This window comes from Pseudochaenichthys georgianus, chromosome 16 (genome assembly GCF_902827115.2).
Source record: "Pseudochaenichthys georgianus chromosome 16, fPseGeo1.2, whole genome shotgun sequence".
In the NCBI taxonomy this organism is placed as follows: domain Eukaryota; kingdom Metazoa; phylum Chordata; class Actinopteri; order Perciformes; family Channichthyidae; genus Pseudochaenichthys; species Pseudochaenichthys georgianus.
The window spans coordinates 13,298,876-13,317,758 of record NC_047518.2 but is presented as its reverse complement, the minus strand read 5'-3'; the positions used below and the strand labels follow the sequence as shown (position 1 = coordinate 13,317,758).

The 18,883-nt window shown below is 41.2% G+C and overlaps 1 protein-coding gene across 1 annotated transcript; it reads right to left on the bottom strand.

Moving 5' to 3' along the window:
* Positions 1-5: 5 nt before the first annotated feature.
* LOC117460631 (zinc finger protein 236-like) lies at positions 6-18,823 on the bottom strand. Its single transcript, XM_071206045.1, has 8 exons — positions 18,744-18,823; positions 16,471-16,607; positions 11,672-11,836; positions 11,398-11,576; positions 9,861-9,991; positions 7,186-7,358; positions 725-847; positions 6-62 (listed from the first exon to the last, which is right to left on the bottom strand). Exons 1-8 carry the CDS (start codon positions 18,793-18,795, stop codon positions 6-8), a joined length of 1,017 nt encoding a protein of 338 aa, XP_071062146.1. The 5' UTR covers positions 18,796-18,823.
* Between the last annotated feature and the right edge of the window lie 60 nt (positions 18,824-18,883).

Here is an 18,883-nt window from a genome sequence, read left to right as displayed (position 1 = left end):
ATCTGTCACACCCCCTCGCCGGCCTCTGACCCCCCAGGACCTTGACCTGTGCTCTCTGTCTCCTGAGGGGGGAGGAGGAGAGGAACAGAGTAAGGTTTGGGCAAAAAGACAAAGAGCTTTTCACAAGATCAGGACAGGTCGAAATTGGAGAGCTGACTAGTATTTAGAAGGGTCTCTCTGCAGTATGAATGAACAAATCAGAGGACGTTATTGAAGAATGAGGTAATTAGTGGATAGAGTGCTGGACTTCGAAACAGGGGATAGCAAGTTCGAGTCCCACTGCAGTCAGCATGTCGTTGTGTCCCTGGGCAAGACACTTCACCCCAAATTGCTCCTGTAGGGATTGTCCACGGTACTGAATGTATGTAAGTCGCTTTGGATAAAAGCGTCTAACAAATGACATGTAATGTAGTGTCTACACCAGTCTGAATCATTGATACTTTCATTAATCTTGCAGCAAGGACAATTAAATAAATCAAAATGCGGCTATGTGTATATAAAGAGTCTTGCAATGTTCTTTTATTGATTATTACATAACCATTATACATCAAGAACATTCCTTGTATGGTTACACCTACCCTGATTCTGGTTTTCGATTCAGTTTTCAACTGGACCTGTCTAAAGTGTACCTGTATTAAATGTATTAACCTTATTCACCAGGGTCAAAATAATTAACATTAACTTGAATATACTAAAGTAAAGCCGGGCTCATTCAGTGTCTTACTGGAGTGCCTGAGGGAACCTCAATCACAGAGATGTGCATCTTGCTGATGTGGGCATTCAGACTGCCCAGCTTCTTGAACACACAGCTGCAGTCCATGCATGGGAACAGCGGTACACCTTTAGTCTGTAAGAGAATATAAAACACATCAAATACATTACCCCTGGCTGCTGAGTAGGCTATTTTGCTGCTCAAGCTCCCCTAAAGTGACTCAACCTAGTCACTGAAAGTATTCCATTTCACAATTAAATGTATGCTGATATTATCCCCGCCTGTCACAGTACCGGGGGAATTGAGTAAGAGGTGTTCATCTGTTAATGTAATTTGACCGGGATGCTGATTTCAGCTGCTCGAACTCTAGAATAATTTATTTGCTTGCCAAACCTCGGAAATAATATATAAAGATTACGGAGCACCATTTCATACGGTGATGAGTTTAAATTATAATTTCAGAATGAAGATGGAAAGATACTACATTTGGTGTTCTTTACTTTTGTTTGTTTTGTAATGATACAAGCTGCTTATTTATTGTTTATACATTTGAATACATTTTTAAAGAAATAAAGGTTTTGAGGGTATATTGCCTTTTCCCTTCTATTCTGTTTAACAATAATCCAATACGACTGGTATGTCTGACTTCAATAAGTCATAAGCATGACTGTTTATTTTGGAACTGCTTACAGTGTGTGCCCTTCATAGGTATACATCTAGAGTACTTGCACCCATTAGGGGTATTTTACTATGATCTGTAATAACATATGTAGGAGTAAGAAAGTGTTCTCTTGTGAATGTCACTACCTCATAGCTCCTGATTTATTACAGCACACAGTGGATAATGCAAAGCAGGCCTGCCCTTATAAATGCCATGTAGAGTTGTATTTTTTTTTTTCAATCTCAAGTACAATAACATTTTGATAATCAGGGGTTCAAAACTAATTATTGTAGAGGCTAAGCCAACGCTTTAAGCCACTGAGGTGCTGCTTTGATGACGTAATGCAGGGACGTGCACAGACATTTGGAGGGGCTATTGCTCTAAACTGGAAAAAGGGACTCCCCCCCCGAAAAAAACCACAAGACCTTTTGAAAATTCTAACCTGTTTTTAATGTAAAAGGTTCATAAAATAAAAACACAACACTGTGACACTCAACTGACTTTTATGTCAAACTGTTAAATTAGTTATTCAGGCACATTTTTTGTTTTGCGGTCCATATCTCATTAAAATATCTAATGTTAGTAACTATTAAAGACAAAATGGGGACAATTTTGTTCTAATGTAGTTTAACCATTGTAACTTCTGTGCAGTCCAGACATACTGATAAAATAGGGCATCTAACTAATTACCTTAAATAAACTCACTAATTAATTAAACCAGTTCAATACGCATTATTCTTATTCTTATCATTCTTTAGGAGCGCAGAAACGGTAAGGTATCTAATTACTTATTTATTTAGTATTCCATAACTTAATAACAGAGATGGTCAAACTAAAGTAGAGACATGGCAGAAATCCTACAATGAAGCGGGACAGTGAACTGTTCTCTGTGAGAGGGCGATCAAGAAAAGAGAGCGAGCGGTGAAGGAGTTTACAGAGTAAAAGACACAGAAAGACAGAAGCACAAAAACAACAAGTAGGCTATATTTAGGTGCTTTTTTGTAAATAACCGACGGTATCAAGAGGTCACATGGTGTGATCACCATAGCCATATGAGGCCGGACTCTGAGGGCTTTCCTTTGCTTCCAGCTGTCAGATTGTAAACAGTCACGTGACTGGGGGCAGATGACAGCGCTGACAAGTTGTATTTTATCGCAGCGAGATGCTACAATACTAATTGTGGGCTTATCATGTTGATCCGGCCACAATAGAAAGCAAAAAAAGATCTCGCTCTCTCCAGAGGGGCAGGTCAGACAAAAATGGCAAACAGGCTGTTGCCTGGGCAACATTAGCCCCTACCTGTGCACGTCCCTGACGTAATGGACGTACACTTTAGCTCGTCTGGTGAATAAAAGTCAGATAGCATTTTTTCTAGTTGAACCTTTAGTCCATTTATTTTCCACTTTTTTTGTTGAATCAGCTTCCGTCACCAAACAAAATGACATTTCAAAAACGTTTTGGCCATCCGGTGGAACCCGAGTGATTAAACATTGGTTCCTACTTTTAAACCCAGAGCGCTAATTGGCTCCAACAATTATTCTCCAACTCCAATCTAAGTATTACGTTCCAGTAGTGTACAGTGCTCCAGCCACTGAATGTTACTCTGTTTCTTGACATTAGCAATATTTTGCTTTCTCTTTGATGTATTAAATGATTATGTGGACAGCTGACTTGGCAATAAACCTTCATTTGATTCAGAATCCGAAATGGGAAGAAGGTTGTGTTGACTTTTAATTTAGAAAGTGTGGAGTTTGTTGTCTTTGGGGGATGCAAATATGAAGATCAGGTGCAGGGATAATCTGATCAAGTTTGGCTCATTTTTCTAGTTATTTGGAGTACATTTTAAAATGATGTTCACAGAATCCTAGAAATTACACAGAGATGAGTAACATGCTGAACTTATAGAGGGGGAATTAACTTGACAATTGAACCACTGACATAAAAGATTGAAAAGCCAGCAAGTGGGTGGAAAACAACGTTTTAAGTGACGCTACTTGAAAAACTGATTAGAACTGTAGGAGCAGAGAGAAATCCAAACGAGCAAGTGAGACTGTTGAGTGCGGAGCCTAAAAGAAATCACGATTTGTGGTGATTGCTTTTCCGTGAGAGGCTAACCACCGGTGAAGTGGAAGATGTCAGTGGGCAGAAGAGGAAGTAAGGGAAAGGTGGCTGAAATAGGAAAGGATGCCTTTCAAGTTTGTGAGGGTGTCTGCCTGGGCATATCAAGAAACTCCAGTAATCACCATCAGGATGGTACATGTATGTGGCAACAGGGTAAAGAATGAGTGTGTATGGGAAAGCGTGTGGGATGAACAGAAGGTCATTTATTGTGGGGCAAAGATGTGTGTTTTTACTGAAGGGGTAATTGTAACAAAAAGTTCAAGACAGAAATGATGGCTACGGTCCACTAGTAAAACAAATCAATCACATGTCTTTTTCTAACCAGTTTTCCTTTTGAACATGTCATTGGGAAAATACCACTACAGTGTGAAGAGAATCCAATTATGCTCAGACAATGTCCTGTCGTTTATTTTTGCTTTTTCTGCTTAGGCAGGTTCCTAACGGAGCGAAGTGACCCAGAAGAACCTAAGTGGATGAATGATAAGAGCTAAATGAAAAGTGGTGAGGGAAAGACATAGGGCCAGAATTGTTTTGGACAATTTGACCGCAGCCATAGAGTTTAGCGATGGCATTCATTCCTTTAAAGCAGGGGTTCCCAACCCCCGGTCCGCGGACCGGTACCGGGACGCGGAGGTGTTACTGCCGGGCCGCGAAATAGCTGTGAGTTTATCGTAATATTTGCAGAATTATAAATATATAAAAATATTTTATCATAATATTTTTTTCAAAACGTGTTTAATGTTCGCACCTATACCAATCATATTATTTCATCCAGTAGCCTAGTTAATCTTTCACCAGATAACCGTTGAAAATGGCTTTTATGATGTTCCGAGGGATTCGGCGGCTCAGCCTGGTCTCAGCCTCTTGTGCGCACGAGAAAGTTACCGGTGCGCTAAGTTGGAAGTGGAGCGCACAGGAGACAACCGTTTAATTGCAGACTGTTATGTTTATGTGGGGAAATGGCAGTGCATACATTAGAGATATATTTCAAACTCGGACTTCATTTTAAGGACATGTCGGCCAGGTGTAGAGCTATATGTTTATTTTATTAGCTTTTCTTTTTAATGACTGATTTTAAATGCCATTTTCTTAATGTCTTTAATTTTTTTGTAAAGCACTTTGAATTGCCTTGTGTTGAAAAGTGCTATATAAATAAACTTGCCTTGCCTTTGTTTATTTGTGTTATTGGCAAAACAGGAGAGTAAACCAGTCTGCCTTGATCTATGAATTCATGTCCGGGACTCTCACGGTATCTGCTGCCTGCAGCTGTTGTATAGAAGGAAAACCTCCTTCACTTCATGAAATGGCTGCAGGCAGCATCAGGAGGCAGCGGGACGTGTAACTCCGCTTCGAGAAGTGCAGCACCAGAGCGCCGAGAGCTGTGCCTTTTTACGCACCGCCTTCGCTGTGTTTACCTAAATCACAACAGAGTGACTGCAGGCTGCTACGTGTTAACCACACGCACACACCCACACACACAACTGCCCGACACACACACACACACACACACACACACACACACACACACACACACACACACACACACACACACACACACACACACACACACACACACACACACACACACACACACACACACACACACACACACACACACACAGCACACACACACACACACACACACACACACACACACACACACACACACACACACACACACACACACACACACACACACACACACACACACACACACACACACCCCCTTCATAATGCGCCTTCTCCTCGTTTTCCCATCACTGGATTATCCGTAAATCATACAAACAAAACCAAAACGTTGATTTATCCGTTTTGGTTTAAAAATGTAATAACGTCGGTTTTTTGGTTTTCCGTTTTTCCGAAAAACCAAAAAACGACACCGGTTCTTTTTTAAACGTTGTTAATATGTTTTGGATGCATATTGTTCTAGTATGTGTTCAGGCTGTTACATACAATTAGCCTCTGTTGCTACCTGCTGGTGAGTAAATATTCAAATCAGTTAAAATTGACAACCGGTCCGCGATTTTTTTTAATGTATCTGCCGGTCCTTGGCACAATAAAGGTTGGGAACCCCTGCTTTAAAGGATTGTCCAGTGTATCATATGCTAGGAAAGATAAGAGCACTGAAGCATATGTCCTTTGCACTTCTTAGATACTTCCTGGTCATTTAACTTAGTTAGAAACCTTTTTAAACAAAAAATATGAGAGGGGGAAATGATGGAAATCATAAATAGGTAGAAGATTTTTGTATATAAGGTTCTGATGTCCTTGATTGTGCGAGTGGGTTTGAAACATATTTGGTGGTTGCCGGATATTGATATTTGTGGGCATTAAAAAAGTGGTGAAATATATTTCCTTTCAAAGAAAGTCAAAGGCAGAATGTATAGTATAGTTAATGGGCTTTTTGAATGGGTGATGTTAAATTAAAAACGTTCTTTGGTGAACACAAGCTTAAGTGATTCAAGTTGTGTTCTGCAAAATAAAATACAAAAAGCATGAAAGTGCTGTTCACCTGTGAAGGACTTGCTTTAAAAAATGTGTAAGTATATAAAATGTATGTTTGCCTAAAGCCATATTTTAGGCAATAATCCAAAACTGTTACAATACTTTTAGATATACAGGAGTCATCGTTGAATTTCAAATAACTGAAAGCACATGAAATCATTTGAGGTGTTTTTTGATTTTTATTCTGGAGCTCATTTGTGTAATTCTTGAGCAGACAGTATTGCTGTCTCAACACGCCTACAGTACAGACACCTACAAGCCTTCATTAAATTGGAAACAAGTTGATTTTACTCCCCTGGCTACCGGGTACACATCTGCTCATGAAATCTGTTGTGAATAATGCGTGACCATAATGTATTCATAAAGTCAGTCAAACCATGAGGACTAACTGAAGGACACTTGTCAAAATTAGATGCATTATTCAAATGGCTCTGCTGTTTGGCTTTCCAGAAGTAATTTAATCAACCGGCCCCATCATGGGCTTTTAGTATGGAATACACAATGATGTGAGAAGTTGAGGAGAATACAAATAAAATTCCATGTTTTAATTAGTTGTAATTTAATTTGTAAAATAAGAGGAAGCGAACCCAAAAGAGAACATGAATATCTATCAACACACATTGTTTCCAGGTGGATGGGGCAAACCAGCCATCCAATAAGTTATCATAAGCATGACTGCTCATAACAGTGAGGTGCGAGAGTATTTTTATTCAGTCAGTTTGTTTGCTTTTTAAGCGCGCACTGCGGAAATGATAAGAATGTGTGAATATTGTTTGTACGGTTGCACCAATTTCCTGTGTCTTTTTTGTACATTATTGTTCTCACGGCTTATAAAACCAAATCCAAAGTCTCTTTGGGGCGGGACATCTCTGAGCAGTTGACCAATCACAACAGAACCAGCTAACCAATCAGAGCAGACTGGGCTCTGGTTTCAGACAGAGGGTGGAAAGAGGTGCTGCAGCACAGGCAGTTTGAGGAAACAAAGAGCTTTTTGAACATTAAAGCATGGAGACATGTCACAGTAGAGGCATCAAATACAAATATGAAGAAGCTCTTTTACACTAATAAAATAAAAGCACTGTTTTGTAGTTTATTTTATTCCATGCTCATTACATAGGGTGTCTCATTACACAGAGATATCTCACTATACAGTGTCTGAGGTGTGAGTGTTTCTCTGTGCTCTTACCTCGGAGTGAACTCTCTGGACGTGGGAGTGCAGGTTTCCTTTCTGGGAGAAGGAGGCTGGGCAGAACATGCAGAGGTGAGGTTTCTCTCCGGTGTGCCGCACCATGTGAGTCTGCAGCACCACCTTCTGGTTGAAAGCCTTCCCGCAATGTGAGCACTTATAGGGTCTCTCACCTGAAAGGAAAGGGTCAAGTCAGGGCAAAGAGACGGAAACACCTGTGATCATTTTACTAAGGTATTTTCCGGAATCAATATGAATGACTTGGAAAAAAGGTAAATAGTAAAGACTATGGATGGCTACTAAAACCCATCATTATCTAACTCTACTCATATTCATTAAAGCAGGTTTTAAAGCAGGTTACAGCATTAGACCAGTAAGTAATTGTGACTCTTTTTGATTAAAAAAACTAAAACCTTTTCTTCATTATTTAAACTGGATAAATAGACAATAACTTATTTTAAATATTATATTTTACACATATCAGAATTAAATCATTTTGTTCTATTGCAGTTTCATAGTGGTTGTATTTTTAGCAATGTAATATAAATAGTAAAATGATTACACATGAAACCTAGGGCAATATATCTCTATGTTATCGACATTGTTGTATGATACTAGATATCTTAATACATTTTAGATACAGTTATATTATTACAATGAAGTCATGTGATGTTTTAATTATCATTATGTGTGTTTATATATGTTATTAAAGTTCTAATAGTCATCCCTACAATTGATCTAACAAATTGAGATATTTCAAATACTCCATATCGCCAGACCCTTACGACACCCACATGACATCTTTAATACTTTTACTTATCAAATCAATCTAAATGTTGTATTCATGGATTTAGCCTAAATAAAGACGAGTCTTATTCACTGATGGGTGAGTGCGTCAGAGAGAGTGAGAGAATGAGGCATTGTGTGTGTGTGTGTGTGTGTGTGTGTGTGTGTGTGTGTGTGTGTGTGTGTGTGTGTGTGTGTGTGTGTGTGTGTGTGTGTGTGTGTGTGTGTGTGTGTGTGTGTGTGTGTGTGTGTGTGTGTGTGTGTGTGTGTGTGTGTGTGTGTGTGTGTGTGTGTGTGTGTGTGTGTGTGTGTGTGTGTGTGTGTGTGTGTGTGTGTGTGTGTGTGTGTGTGTGTGTGTGTGTGTGTGTGTGTGCATGTGTGTCCCAAAGCACCTCTTAACCTCATCAGCTTGAGGGCTGTTTGAGATTCGCAGCACAGAGGAATAAACTCCATCCGTCATTAGTCATGCAGCCAGCCAGGCTACCAAACAAATTAACAAGTGGATGATGTGTAAACAACATGTGGGTGGAAGTTTCGGGCTATATAACCTGAACCCAGAAGGCTACCCACACTGGAATATCAATCAATGTTTATTTATATAGCCCAATATCACAAATGTTACATTTGTCTCAGTGGTCTTCACAGTGTGTACAGAATATCAGTATGACAATACGACACCCTCTGTCCTAAGACCCTCACATCGTACAAGGAAACACTTCCGGAGAAAACCCACAGTTTAAAGGGAACATGGGAGAAACCTCAGGGAGAGCCACAGAGGAGGGATCCCTCTCCCAGGACGGACAGACGTGCAATAGATGCCGTGTGTAAATTAGTTTTATTAATACAGAATTGTTGTACCCATACTCTGGGTAGAGCTGAGTGGGGGGCGTACTGTCCCTCAGAAATGAAGGATTTGCCTGGGAGTGTGAACTGAGTTTGAACCAGGAGGATAACTGGTGAGATGCTGCTCTTCACAAAATTCCCACAGCCTCTGGGCCATTTGAACGGACTGTTTAAAGTGGTCCTATTATACTCATTTCCATCTTCCTATTTGTGTTAGTGTACGTCTATTGTGACATGTTTACATGCTTTAATGTTCAAAAAGCTCTTTTTCATTTTTCTCATACTGCAGCACCTTTTTTCACCCTCTGTCTGAAACCAGAGCCCAGTCTGCTCTGATTGGTTAGCTGGCCGGCTCTGTTGTGATTGGTCAACCACTTTGAGATGTAGTGCTAGCCAATAGCATGGCTAGCATGATTGTTATATAATGATGTCTGCTTTCATACTATGACAAACTTATTCTGACTATAACTATAAATGTCCCTATATTGCCTCATTTTGATTTCCAGTAGAGTACAACCATAGTTATGTATTCACTCGGTGGATCACTGCTTAATTTCCTTTCTAAAGCGAGAGAACATTTCAATTCTTATCTTCCTGATTAGACCTTTTTTCCCATTTTGCTTTACTTTGATGAGTATGATTGATTACGCCTTTGAAATGCAGAAAGTATAGCTTGTTGCTCTTTGGATCGATTCAGATGCACAGTACTTAATTCTATTGTTCTTTTCTTTCTATATTTTAATTATGATGCTTAACGTTAAACGGGTATCTGCTCTTTTCATGTGCACTGATCAATATTAAAGGTATTAAACAAAGAAAAGGAAAGAAAGGGAGGGTGAAGTAAGAGGTGCTTTGTTATGTAGACAGCTAATCGAGGAACATGTCATCAGAGTAAGTCCATTTCAGAAAGACAAATGTCAGACTCTAGTTATATAACACTTCATTATTACATCAATTACATTTTTGAGAAGCAGAACCCCCAACTCTTCGGTTTGTGCCCCTACATTACCAACATGTGTCACCCCCTCTCTGAGCTCCTCACTCACCTGTGTGTATTCGTACGTGCCTAACCAGCTGACTGGGTTTTTTGAACGCTTTTCCGCAGTGATGGCAGCTGTTCTGGAAGGCGCTGCGGTCGATGTTCTTCTTGTAGTTTCTGGAACTACAGCTGAGCGGCCTGTGGAAAGAGGAAACACACAACAGAAGTCAAGGGTATGTAAGTACAGATGATCACATACACACCACATAGACACTATGAATTGCACATCATGTGAGAAGATTTTGTTCATTTAAATATTGTGAGCCCTGCGTATCACTCTGAATATCTGCACATTGAAAATGTTATATATATTTTTCACATTTCCATTGTACTTTTTTATAGCTTTTTGTATATTTATATTCCGGGCAAATAGTTATCTTTATTCTTTTAATATTAAGTAGAAGAAATATTACTTTTTTCTTTTTATATTTTCTTTTTATAATAGTTATATTTCTGCTCTTACAACTTGTTTCCTTAAACAATGTTTGTGTAAGTACCACCATACACTCTAGCATGTTCCTTGTATGTGTAAATCTACTTGGCAATAAACCTGATTCTGATGATAGTTTCACAATTTGTTTGTAATTCATGTCATAATTTGTCTTATTACTAATACTCTATTCCTGTTGTTTTTTGAATAGTCTCTTTTATAGTTGAGTTTGTTGGTTATCATCTACTGTCTTTTGGTTTTATAATTGTTTTGGCTATTCATCCTTGTTTTATTACTAATATTATTATCAATATTAATAACATTAAAATAAAAACATAAGTTATGAAAGAGCAAGAAAAACATAGTTATTTCTCCCTCGACACAGTGCTTTTATAATATTTTCAGTATTCTTCCTCACACAATGTATTTTAACTTTTACATTGCACATAATAAAGGTACTGTATTGCAGGATTGCGGTACAATGGTTACATTGTATGCACCAGAGACATCCTCCCAAACGGTGTGTTATTGCTGCTGTTGTTTCTCGGATCTTTCTGTACCTTAGTTCTAATGTCAACCTTCAACTATTAATACTCTATAGAGAGTTTGCACACGGCACTGAAGACTGTGGCCCTCCACTTATCAAAATCAATGAAAATAGAAAAACTCCAACTCTGTTGAATGGCAAATCAATTTATCCTTTTTGATTGAAGTTCATTCCAGCGTGTGAGTATATTTCACAGCCAAAATTACCAGAAAAACAATTCATGTGGAATGAATAATTGTCATAATATCTTCTCCCCTACAAAATAGCTGTTTTTATATTTTCTATTGGCAGAATGATTGTCTCTTGCAGGTCTAACTGCTGTTTCTCGGTGACTCACATACACTGCCTCTTTGTTATTCATTTGGCATATCAATTGGAAAATAATATGATATGTTTGTGGGTATGGCAGCTACACACCCCAATATCAATATTAGAGTGGTCAATTGCCTACAACAAGAGGCCGACAGTTACTTTTGATAGCTGTTAGACTCATGTTTCCCTTTGAGTCCATTTTTCCACCTGACACACTTTAATGATCTAAATGGGCATCTTGCAGCCCTGTCTGACCTCATCTTGACGTGGCTCTTCATGTGCTCTTTGAGGTGTGCGGACGTTTTGAATTCTTTGTCGCAGCTCTTGCAGGTGTAGACCTTGACGCCCGACAGCTCTTTGCGGTGCTCCTCCAGGTGCAAGGTCAGCTGGCTCTGAAGAATGAACTCATCTCCGCACTCCACACAGATCAAATTCTGAAAAAACAAAAAAGATATTCTTTCTTTGTAACTGGTTGTGAATTCAAATAAAATCAAAGATGGTGTTATGTTGGAAGGGTCAGTTCACTAACCTCCTCCTTCTCGTGCAGCATGATATGAGACTTGAGGCTGGCGATGCGGGAGAATCTTTTAGTGCAAACGGGGCATGTGAAGTCAGAGGTCGTGTGCGTGGACCTGTGCAGTGTGAGGTTGAACTCCACGTTGAATGTCTGCGGACACTGGTCACATCGATGAGGCTGCAAGAGAGAGAGGAAAAGTTCAATGAAAGGAAGGGAATGTAAAGGATTTCAAATGTGTCCCTCTGCATCATGCTTTTTGTTGGCAATTCTGTTTCTTTGGTGGAGACGGGAATCCTTGTAAATTAAAGTGCAACCTTCGTTGACTTGAGCACAAGGATGAATTACTGAACATGCCAAAGGGCTCTAACTGTGTGGGGTACTACTTACCTTCACCTTCAAAAAATGTATACAAATAGGCATGTTTAATCCTGAAAGAGACTCTAAATGACTCACAAAGGAACATAAGACAACTATAAAGAGACCAATTCAACTTTGAAACCTGCAAAGAGACATAAAACAACTACAAGGAGATGAAAAGCAGCTTAAAAGAGATGCAAAGAGGATCAAAACAACTACGAAAAGACACACAACTGGCAGCAGAATGCTCAGTGGTTACAGCTGGCGGCCCATATGCGGTATCTTTTTTTAAAAAGAATATCCGATGAGAGGAAGAAATGGCCCCAATATTAAATTATATTAGAGTAGCCGACTGTCTTAATTTCAGAGTACTGCAATGAAGGCCGAGAGCAATACAGACACCAGTGAGTCTGACTCAGAGCGGCAGACCTCCAGGCGGCTGCTCTTCAGCCTGGAGAGAGTGCGTATTTAAGTGAATGTAGATTGAACCACTACCACAGGTGCAGCTGTAAATCAGGTAACGGAGGGTCCCGTTATCGCCTGCTAATGCTCCAAGAGACTTTTGAGAGGGGATCAAATGACCAAAGTTTTCCTTACTCTTACATTCCTGCTAATAGAACAGAGTGGACACGCCATTACTTCAGTGTGTAATGTGTGTGTGAGAGTGGGTAAGAGAGGGAGAGGCAGAGAGACAGAAAGGGAGTGTAAATGGATCTTAAAAGGGGGAATAGGGCAAAGACGTGTGTTGCAAAAGCTTTTGCAGCTGGTAAGCGGAAAGAGGCGGGCGCACTCAGGGGTGACAAGACCAATATCAAAACTCATCAATTAGGCCTAATAACTTCAGAAATCTGCATTACTCAACATGAATTAAAACACAATTATTTTGTACGTATTCTTGTCATACGAAAATGTATATTTCTCCAAAGTGGCTCACAGCAAGTCCAATCGAATATATATACAGAGGCAAAGTACGGTACTCAACTTTTTCAAGAAAGTCGCTGTTTGTCATAACCCATTTAGTTTTTCTGTGAATACACTCTACATCTCTCGTCTCACACTTTCTTGAGTTGTAGTTATCTTTTCACATCGTATTCATGGCACAATTTAGAAGGGATTTAAACATTATTCATTTCTTGCTGTAAGCTATCTCAGGTATTTTTCCAGAAACATGGTCCTATGACAGAAGCAGCCATTCATACACACTGATTTATCATTCATTGGGAATGGAGTCGTGACAATAGTTTCCATTGTTCAAAGTTCAGGAGCAGACGATGTTTAGTGCTTTTTTGCTCAGTTAAACAGCCCAGCATCAAGCCCTATTTCCTGTGCAGTTTATTTAATCAGCTCAACCGAAGCTGTGCTCATTTACATCTTCGGAATGAACAAAAACCCTGTTAATTGAGCATGTCTAGGGCTCTAATGCAAAGTCGCATATGGATAAGTAAATAACGCCAGATGTGTTTTGTATTTAGAAATCCAGGAGGATGTCTAACAATGCTGCTGGTAATAGCACATTGCAGACGCTCTGGAAGCAGCTGCCACCAAATAATGTGATTGGTAGACCTGTGCTGAACTTTTCAAATAAACAATGTCCTCTACCAGCAGCTTCCACATTGTGAAAAATCATCTGAGCTGAAAATCTAGGACGGTAAGGCACTTGCTTGGCCCAATTCCAACCTGTAGCTGGGTCATTGTTACACAAATCATCTGTACCAAACTGCAATAATATGAAACTGCTTTTTGACAGCAATAATACAAAAGTATGGTTCTAATGAACTCGTTATACTTGCCAGATATGTGTGTGTAATAATGTAAGAATACAAATATAAGCTTATGATAGAGAGAAAACGATAGTTACGGCTGTAACTACGGTTCTATGAGTCCCTACTGACCGCCAGAGGCGGTGCTTTAGCACTGGATATGTCCATCGCGCGCATGCGCAGCTCGAGTACCAATAACAACAAAGTCACCTGTGACCCACGTGACACCGGCTATATCAGCCGGTATTGTCAGAGGATCTGTTCCCGAAACTTCTCGCGAGCACACAAGAATTCTAAGTGACAGGGAACTCTGGCAGTCATCCGGGACTCATAGAACCGTAGTTACAGCCGTAACTATCGTTCTATTTTGTCCCTACTGACCGCCAGAGGCAGTGCTTTAGCACTGGATGACTTATACCAACAATGTCATGAAGAATCCAAGCCCTCACCACTGGAAGCAGCGGAGCTCGGCAAAAGGACCACGCCCAAAGAATGGGGAGTGGCGACATTGACCTGATGACAACTGGAGAATGTGCCAGAAGACGCCCACGACGCCGCGGCGCAGATGGTCTCCAGGGGCACCCCTCTCAGGGCAGCCCAATATGTTGAGATGCTCCTTGTAGAGTGGCATCTCAGCCTGATGGCAGGGGGGGGGGCGGCCACTGGCCCCGTAAGCCTGTGAGATGGTATCGACAACCCAGTAGGGCAGCCACTGGTTAGAGGGCCTAACCTCCTTTAGTGCCGCCAGGGCAAACTCAAGAGTTGCTCCTCCTGCCGTATACAGGCAGTAGCCTTGATATACGCCCTTTGGGCACCCCCAGGGCACAGCAACTTCGATGTGCCGTACTCCTGAATGTCAAAGCGTGCCAGCTGGGCAGGCTGATTGAAGTGGGTTTGTGGAAGGACCCCGGGCGGGAATGCCACATTTGCCCAAAGGGCAACGCACGAGAGTCTCACCTCGGGCATGTATTGTTTATGGAGAGGACATGCAACTCCCCGACTCGCTTCCCTGAGGCTATGGCAAGCAGAAATGCTGCCTTCGTGAGCAGCCACCTAAGCCCCACCTGGGCCAGGGGCTCGAAGGGAGGAGATGATAGGGCATCCGGCAGGGGCAGGTCCCAAGCCGGAGCCCTCGGGGTGCAAGGGGGACGCTGCCGTAAAGCCCCTCTCATAAAGAGGGACACCGACCTGTGGCACCCCGCCGTGGCGCCGTCGACCCGAACATGTCGGGCAGAATCGCAGCCACATAAATTCAGAGAGGAGTGACAATGTACATGCTGTCCCCAAGGAACACGCACATTCTTGCCCCCCAGTTGGGGTAGAAAGTGCGTGAGTGCAAGCTGCACGGCCCGAAGCTCTAGCACGTTGACCTGGCACGCACTCTGCTGGGCAGACCGCTGACCCTGAACGGTCCTGCCCTGCCGCACTGCACCCCACCCTGAGAGACATGCACCTATGGTGATGGTCTCCTGGCGGGATGGGATGGCGCCCATGGGCACGCCTACCAGGAGATAGGCCCTGCCCCTCCAGCGTGACGGAGAGTGGAGCAATGCTGCGATACCCTGACTTTACTGTGCCTGTGCCACTTGGCGTCCAAGTGAAGGCTGTTCAGCCACATCTGCATGGGGCGCAACGACAGCGGGCCTAAGGGCCCAGCGGCCGAGGCAGCTGCCAGTCTGCCCAAGGGCCGGAGGAACTGAATATAAGGCACCCTCTTTCCAGGCCCACGTGGAAGTTGGCATCCCTCGGTTGAGAACCACTCCACCTGTGCGTATGCAGTAGTCAGCATATAGAATGGCAGCACCTTCAGGAATCTGTTGATTCTTCTGAGGTCCAAGATCGGGCAAAATCCGCCGACTTTCTTGCTCACGAGAAAGTATGCCGAGTAGAACCCCCTGGCTAAGCAGAGGGTCTTACTGGGTTGATTGCGTCCTTGGACAAAAGGACGTACAACTCTTGGCCCAGAGGTAGGGCCCCTGCCGGATCGCTGACGACTGTCAATTAGACCCAGCCGAAGGCTAGGGGCCGGAGCTGTGGTCCGTACCCCTGGGTTAAGGTGAAAACCACCCAAGGGACGGAAGTACAGACTGCCCAGAAACTGAGCTGCTGCTGGGAAAGCAGCCGCCGACCACCCCCGGGATTTCAGGGCCCAGCCCCCCGGACCCTGGAGCCTCTTGGGGGGCTCCGGTAAGGCTCTGGGGCACGAGGCCGCCTGGAAGTATTCAACTAACCCGTGTAATACAAGTGGTTAGTAGCCTTAAGGGCCTACACAGTTGTTATGCTATACCACATCGCCTTTCACTGGATGTATAATGAGCTGCACTAAATTACATTTTAGCATTTAAAATACCTAGCCATTCTTTTGCGGTTATTTTGGTGAAAGTAACTAGAAAAGTAACTAAAGTAGTATAACTCATTACATTTCAGAGACAGTAATTTTGTAATGTAACTTATTACTTTCAAAAGAGAGTAATAAGTAATATGTAATATATTACATTTTGGAAGTAACTTGCCCAACACTGGTCACAGGTGACTTTGTTGTTATTGGTACTCGAGCTGCGCATGCGCGCGATGGACATATCCAGTGCTAAAGCACCGCCTCTGGCGATCAGTAGGGACGAAATAGAACATACTCTACTGATGTTGTTTTGAATAGCTGTGTTCACTGTCTCTTAACCAGGTGCCGGAACGTACCTTATCGTTGATTTCATGTTCGCGGAGATGCTTCTGAAGTTGGCTCTCCGTGGTAAAGATCTGGGCGCAAATTGTACACTTCTTGTTCTTGAGCTCTCCATCTTCCCCAAAATGATCCGCCTTAGCGCCACTGGGATCTGCATCATATCGAGTACAAGAGAGAACAATAAAGTATCTTCATTTGGTTAAAGAGGCTTTACTGTGCAAAAATAGAATAAATATATGGTGCATTTTCTACTATTTTTGTAGTTTTATCTAAAAAAAAAATCTAAAACCAAAGACTTTCATCCTGACTGTATTTTTATATAAAGGTGCCCGGAGTTGTCAAAAAGTAACCGCACATTTTAATATGGAAGTCTCTGTGTGTCGGACAATATAACTTTAACTTTCTTCAACAAGCATTCATCAAACTTGGGGGGGCATGCACATTATAGGCCTTTGACTTTATTGAAGCTTAAAAATATTCATGGAAGATGTTGCCCATATGATGGGTAGACAGTAGGGTAGCTATAACTGTGTGAATAAACTCCCTTTAAAACTAAGAAAGTTCGGCATTAGAACATACCAAAGAAGAATAATACTAGTCTATACAAATGTTACACTGTTTTGAAAATCGCAAACATTTTAATTTGATTTCCACTATGTACTACAGCTGCCCTTACAAAGTACTGAATGTACTATTAGATGCAGTATGCATACAATTGGGACATACTACTCAGTCATTGCACTTGTTGAACTATGACCCTCTTGCTCATTATATCAACTGTGAAAAGGATTTTGGGTGAGATTAGCGAGAACAGCATGCGGACTTCTGCAAAATGCTACTGTATTTTTGGCATACTCAATTAGATATGCAATACTTATTTGTACATGTATTGCATATCATGTACATATACAAAATATGTTTGTTCTGGTATAGTAGAATGGTTTGTCATTGTGGGGGATAGGCAGGCTATTTCAGAAGTGGAATAGCCTAGTTTAACTATGAAGAAATAGTACCAAAGAATGCATGAAAATGTGTTTTCATTTAATCACTTTTACTTATATTGTGTTGTTTATTACAATCATTGGGTGTACATAAAGGATTAATAACATATTACAGAACAATGAACGTAGGCCTACTAGTTTATAATTTGGCCTGCTGTAATTTTTCCTATAGGCCTAATTAGTATTTTAAATGTTATCACTATTAAAATAGTGATAACCCTCAAATGTAAGCTAACTTAGGACCAACAAAGCCCCTAACTTACTCTTAAATAGTACTTTATATAATAATTTATTAGTCTTAAAATGTATAATAATGCAATAAAGTTTGTTTCACTGTAGTTGTCTCACTAGAAGATACATGAAGATAATATATGTATTCAATAATTTGGTTTCACTCTCGTAGCTCGTGCTTTTGCAGTGATACGTAAATAAAGTTTATATTAAATATTGTTCGTGTGAGTGAACATGTTAGCCTGTTGATATTCAACAGTTTGATTCCACACATCCATCTTGGCTGTCACACTCGTAGGCATTCCTACAGTATGTGACTGACTGATATTAACCCACTATGAAATACAAACGTAACCGCTATTTTAAAGCAAATGTTTTGTTTTAGTTGCCGAATTGTAGTTGCTCAAATATATCTGTGGGAGATTTTGAATAGCGTACCATTTAAGTTATCCAGCTAACATGTCACAAAAACAGTACCTCGGCTATATTATGGTTGTTTTCTAAAGATAATACCAAAATGCCAGCACATGAATGCGTTCCGACACCACATTTCGACACTTCATGTCTTCACGTGAAAATTACGACTTGTTTTGGTCATGCAGCACGGATCCATCAGTAGCAGGAGAGCCTCGCTACGCTTCACAGTATCAAAATAACAATGGCAAAAGGTTGGCGTGTTAGCATTGACGCTAGCAGTAGCAGAGCGAGCTAGTTAGCAACAACATGCTAACGACGAATTACTATTAAACAAATAAGTGACAACATTGTACGTTTACTATCACTACGAAATAGACCGCGGTTCTTCCCCTCGCGGACCCAAATTTAGACTGGAAGCCAATAAGAAGAGCCACCGAAACCTTATTAATATCATTCCGCCTCAATCACTCCTTCGCCGTACAAAGCAAAGCCCACCCGCAATACTATATCCGGGGACTATATACACTGCATTGAAGTGTTATTATATAAGATACAGAGATGCCTATCTAAATAATAGCCGGTTATTTGGATAGGCCATTATCTGTATTTTTTATTCGTTGCATTTTGGTACTTATTACCTGTTTCGTCGTTGCTTTTAACTCTCAGTTTGCGAGGCCGGCCCCGCGGCATAGTTCCAGTACTCAGGGCGGGTGTGCTGTGAACGGTTTGCCTTTCAAAATGGCGACTCGGTCATCTGTAAACAGCATCGTACCCATGA

Coding starts and splice junctions, on each gene's coding strand:
- LOC117460631 (XM_071206045.1), bottom strand. CDS start 18,795: ATGCCGCGGGGCCGGCCTCGCAAACTGAGAGTTAAAAGCAACGACGAA. Junction 16,608..18,743: donor TAAAAGCAACGACGAAACAG/GTAATAAGTACC, acceptor GATATGATGCAG/ATCCCAGTGGCGCTAAGGCG. Junction 63..724: donor AGGTTCCCTCAGGCACTCCA/GTAAGACACTGA, acceptor CTCCCCCCTCAG/GAGACAGAGAGCACAGGTCA.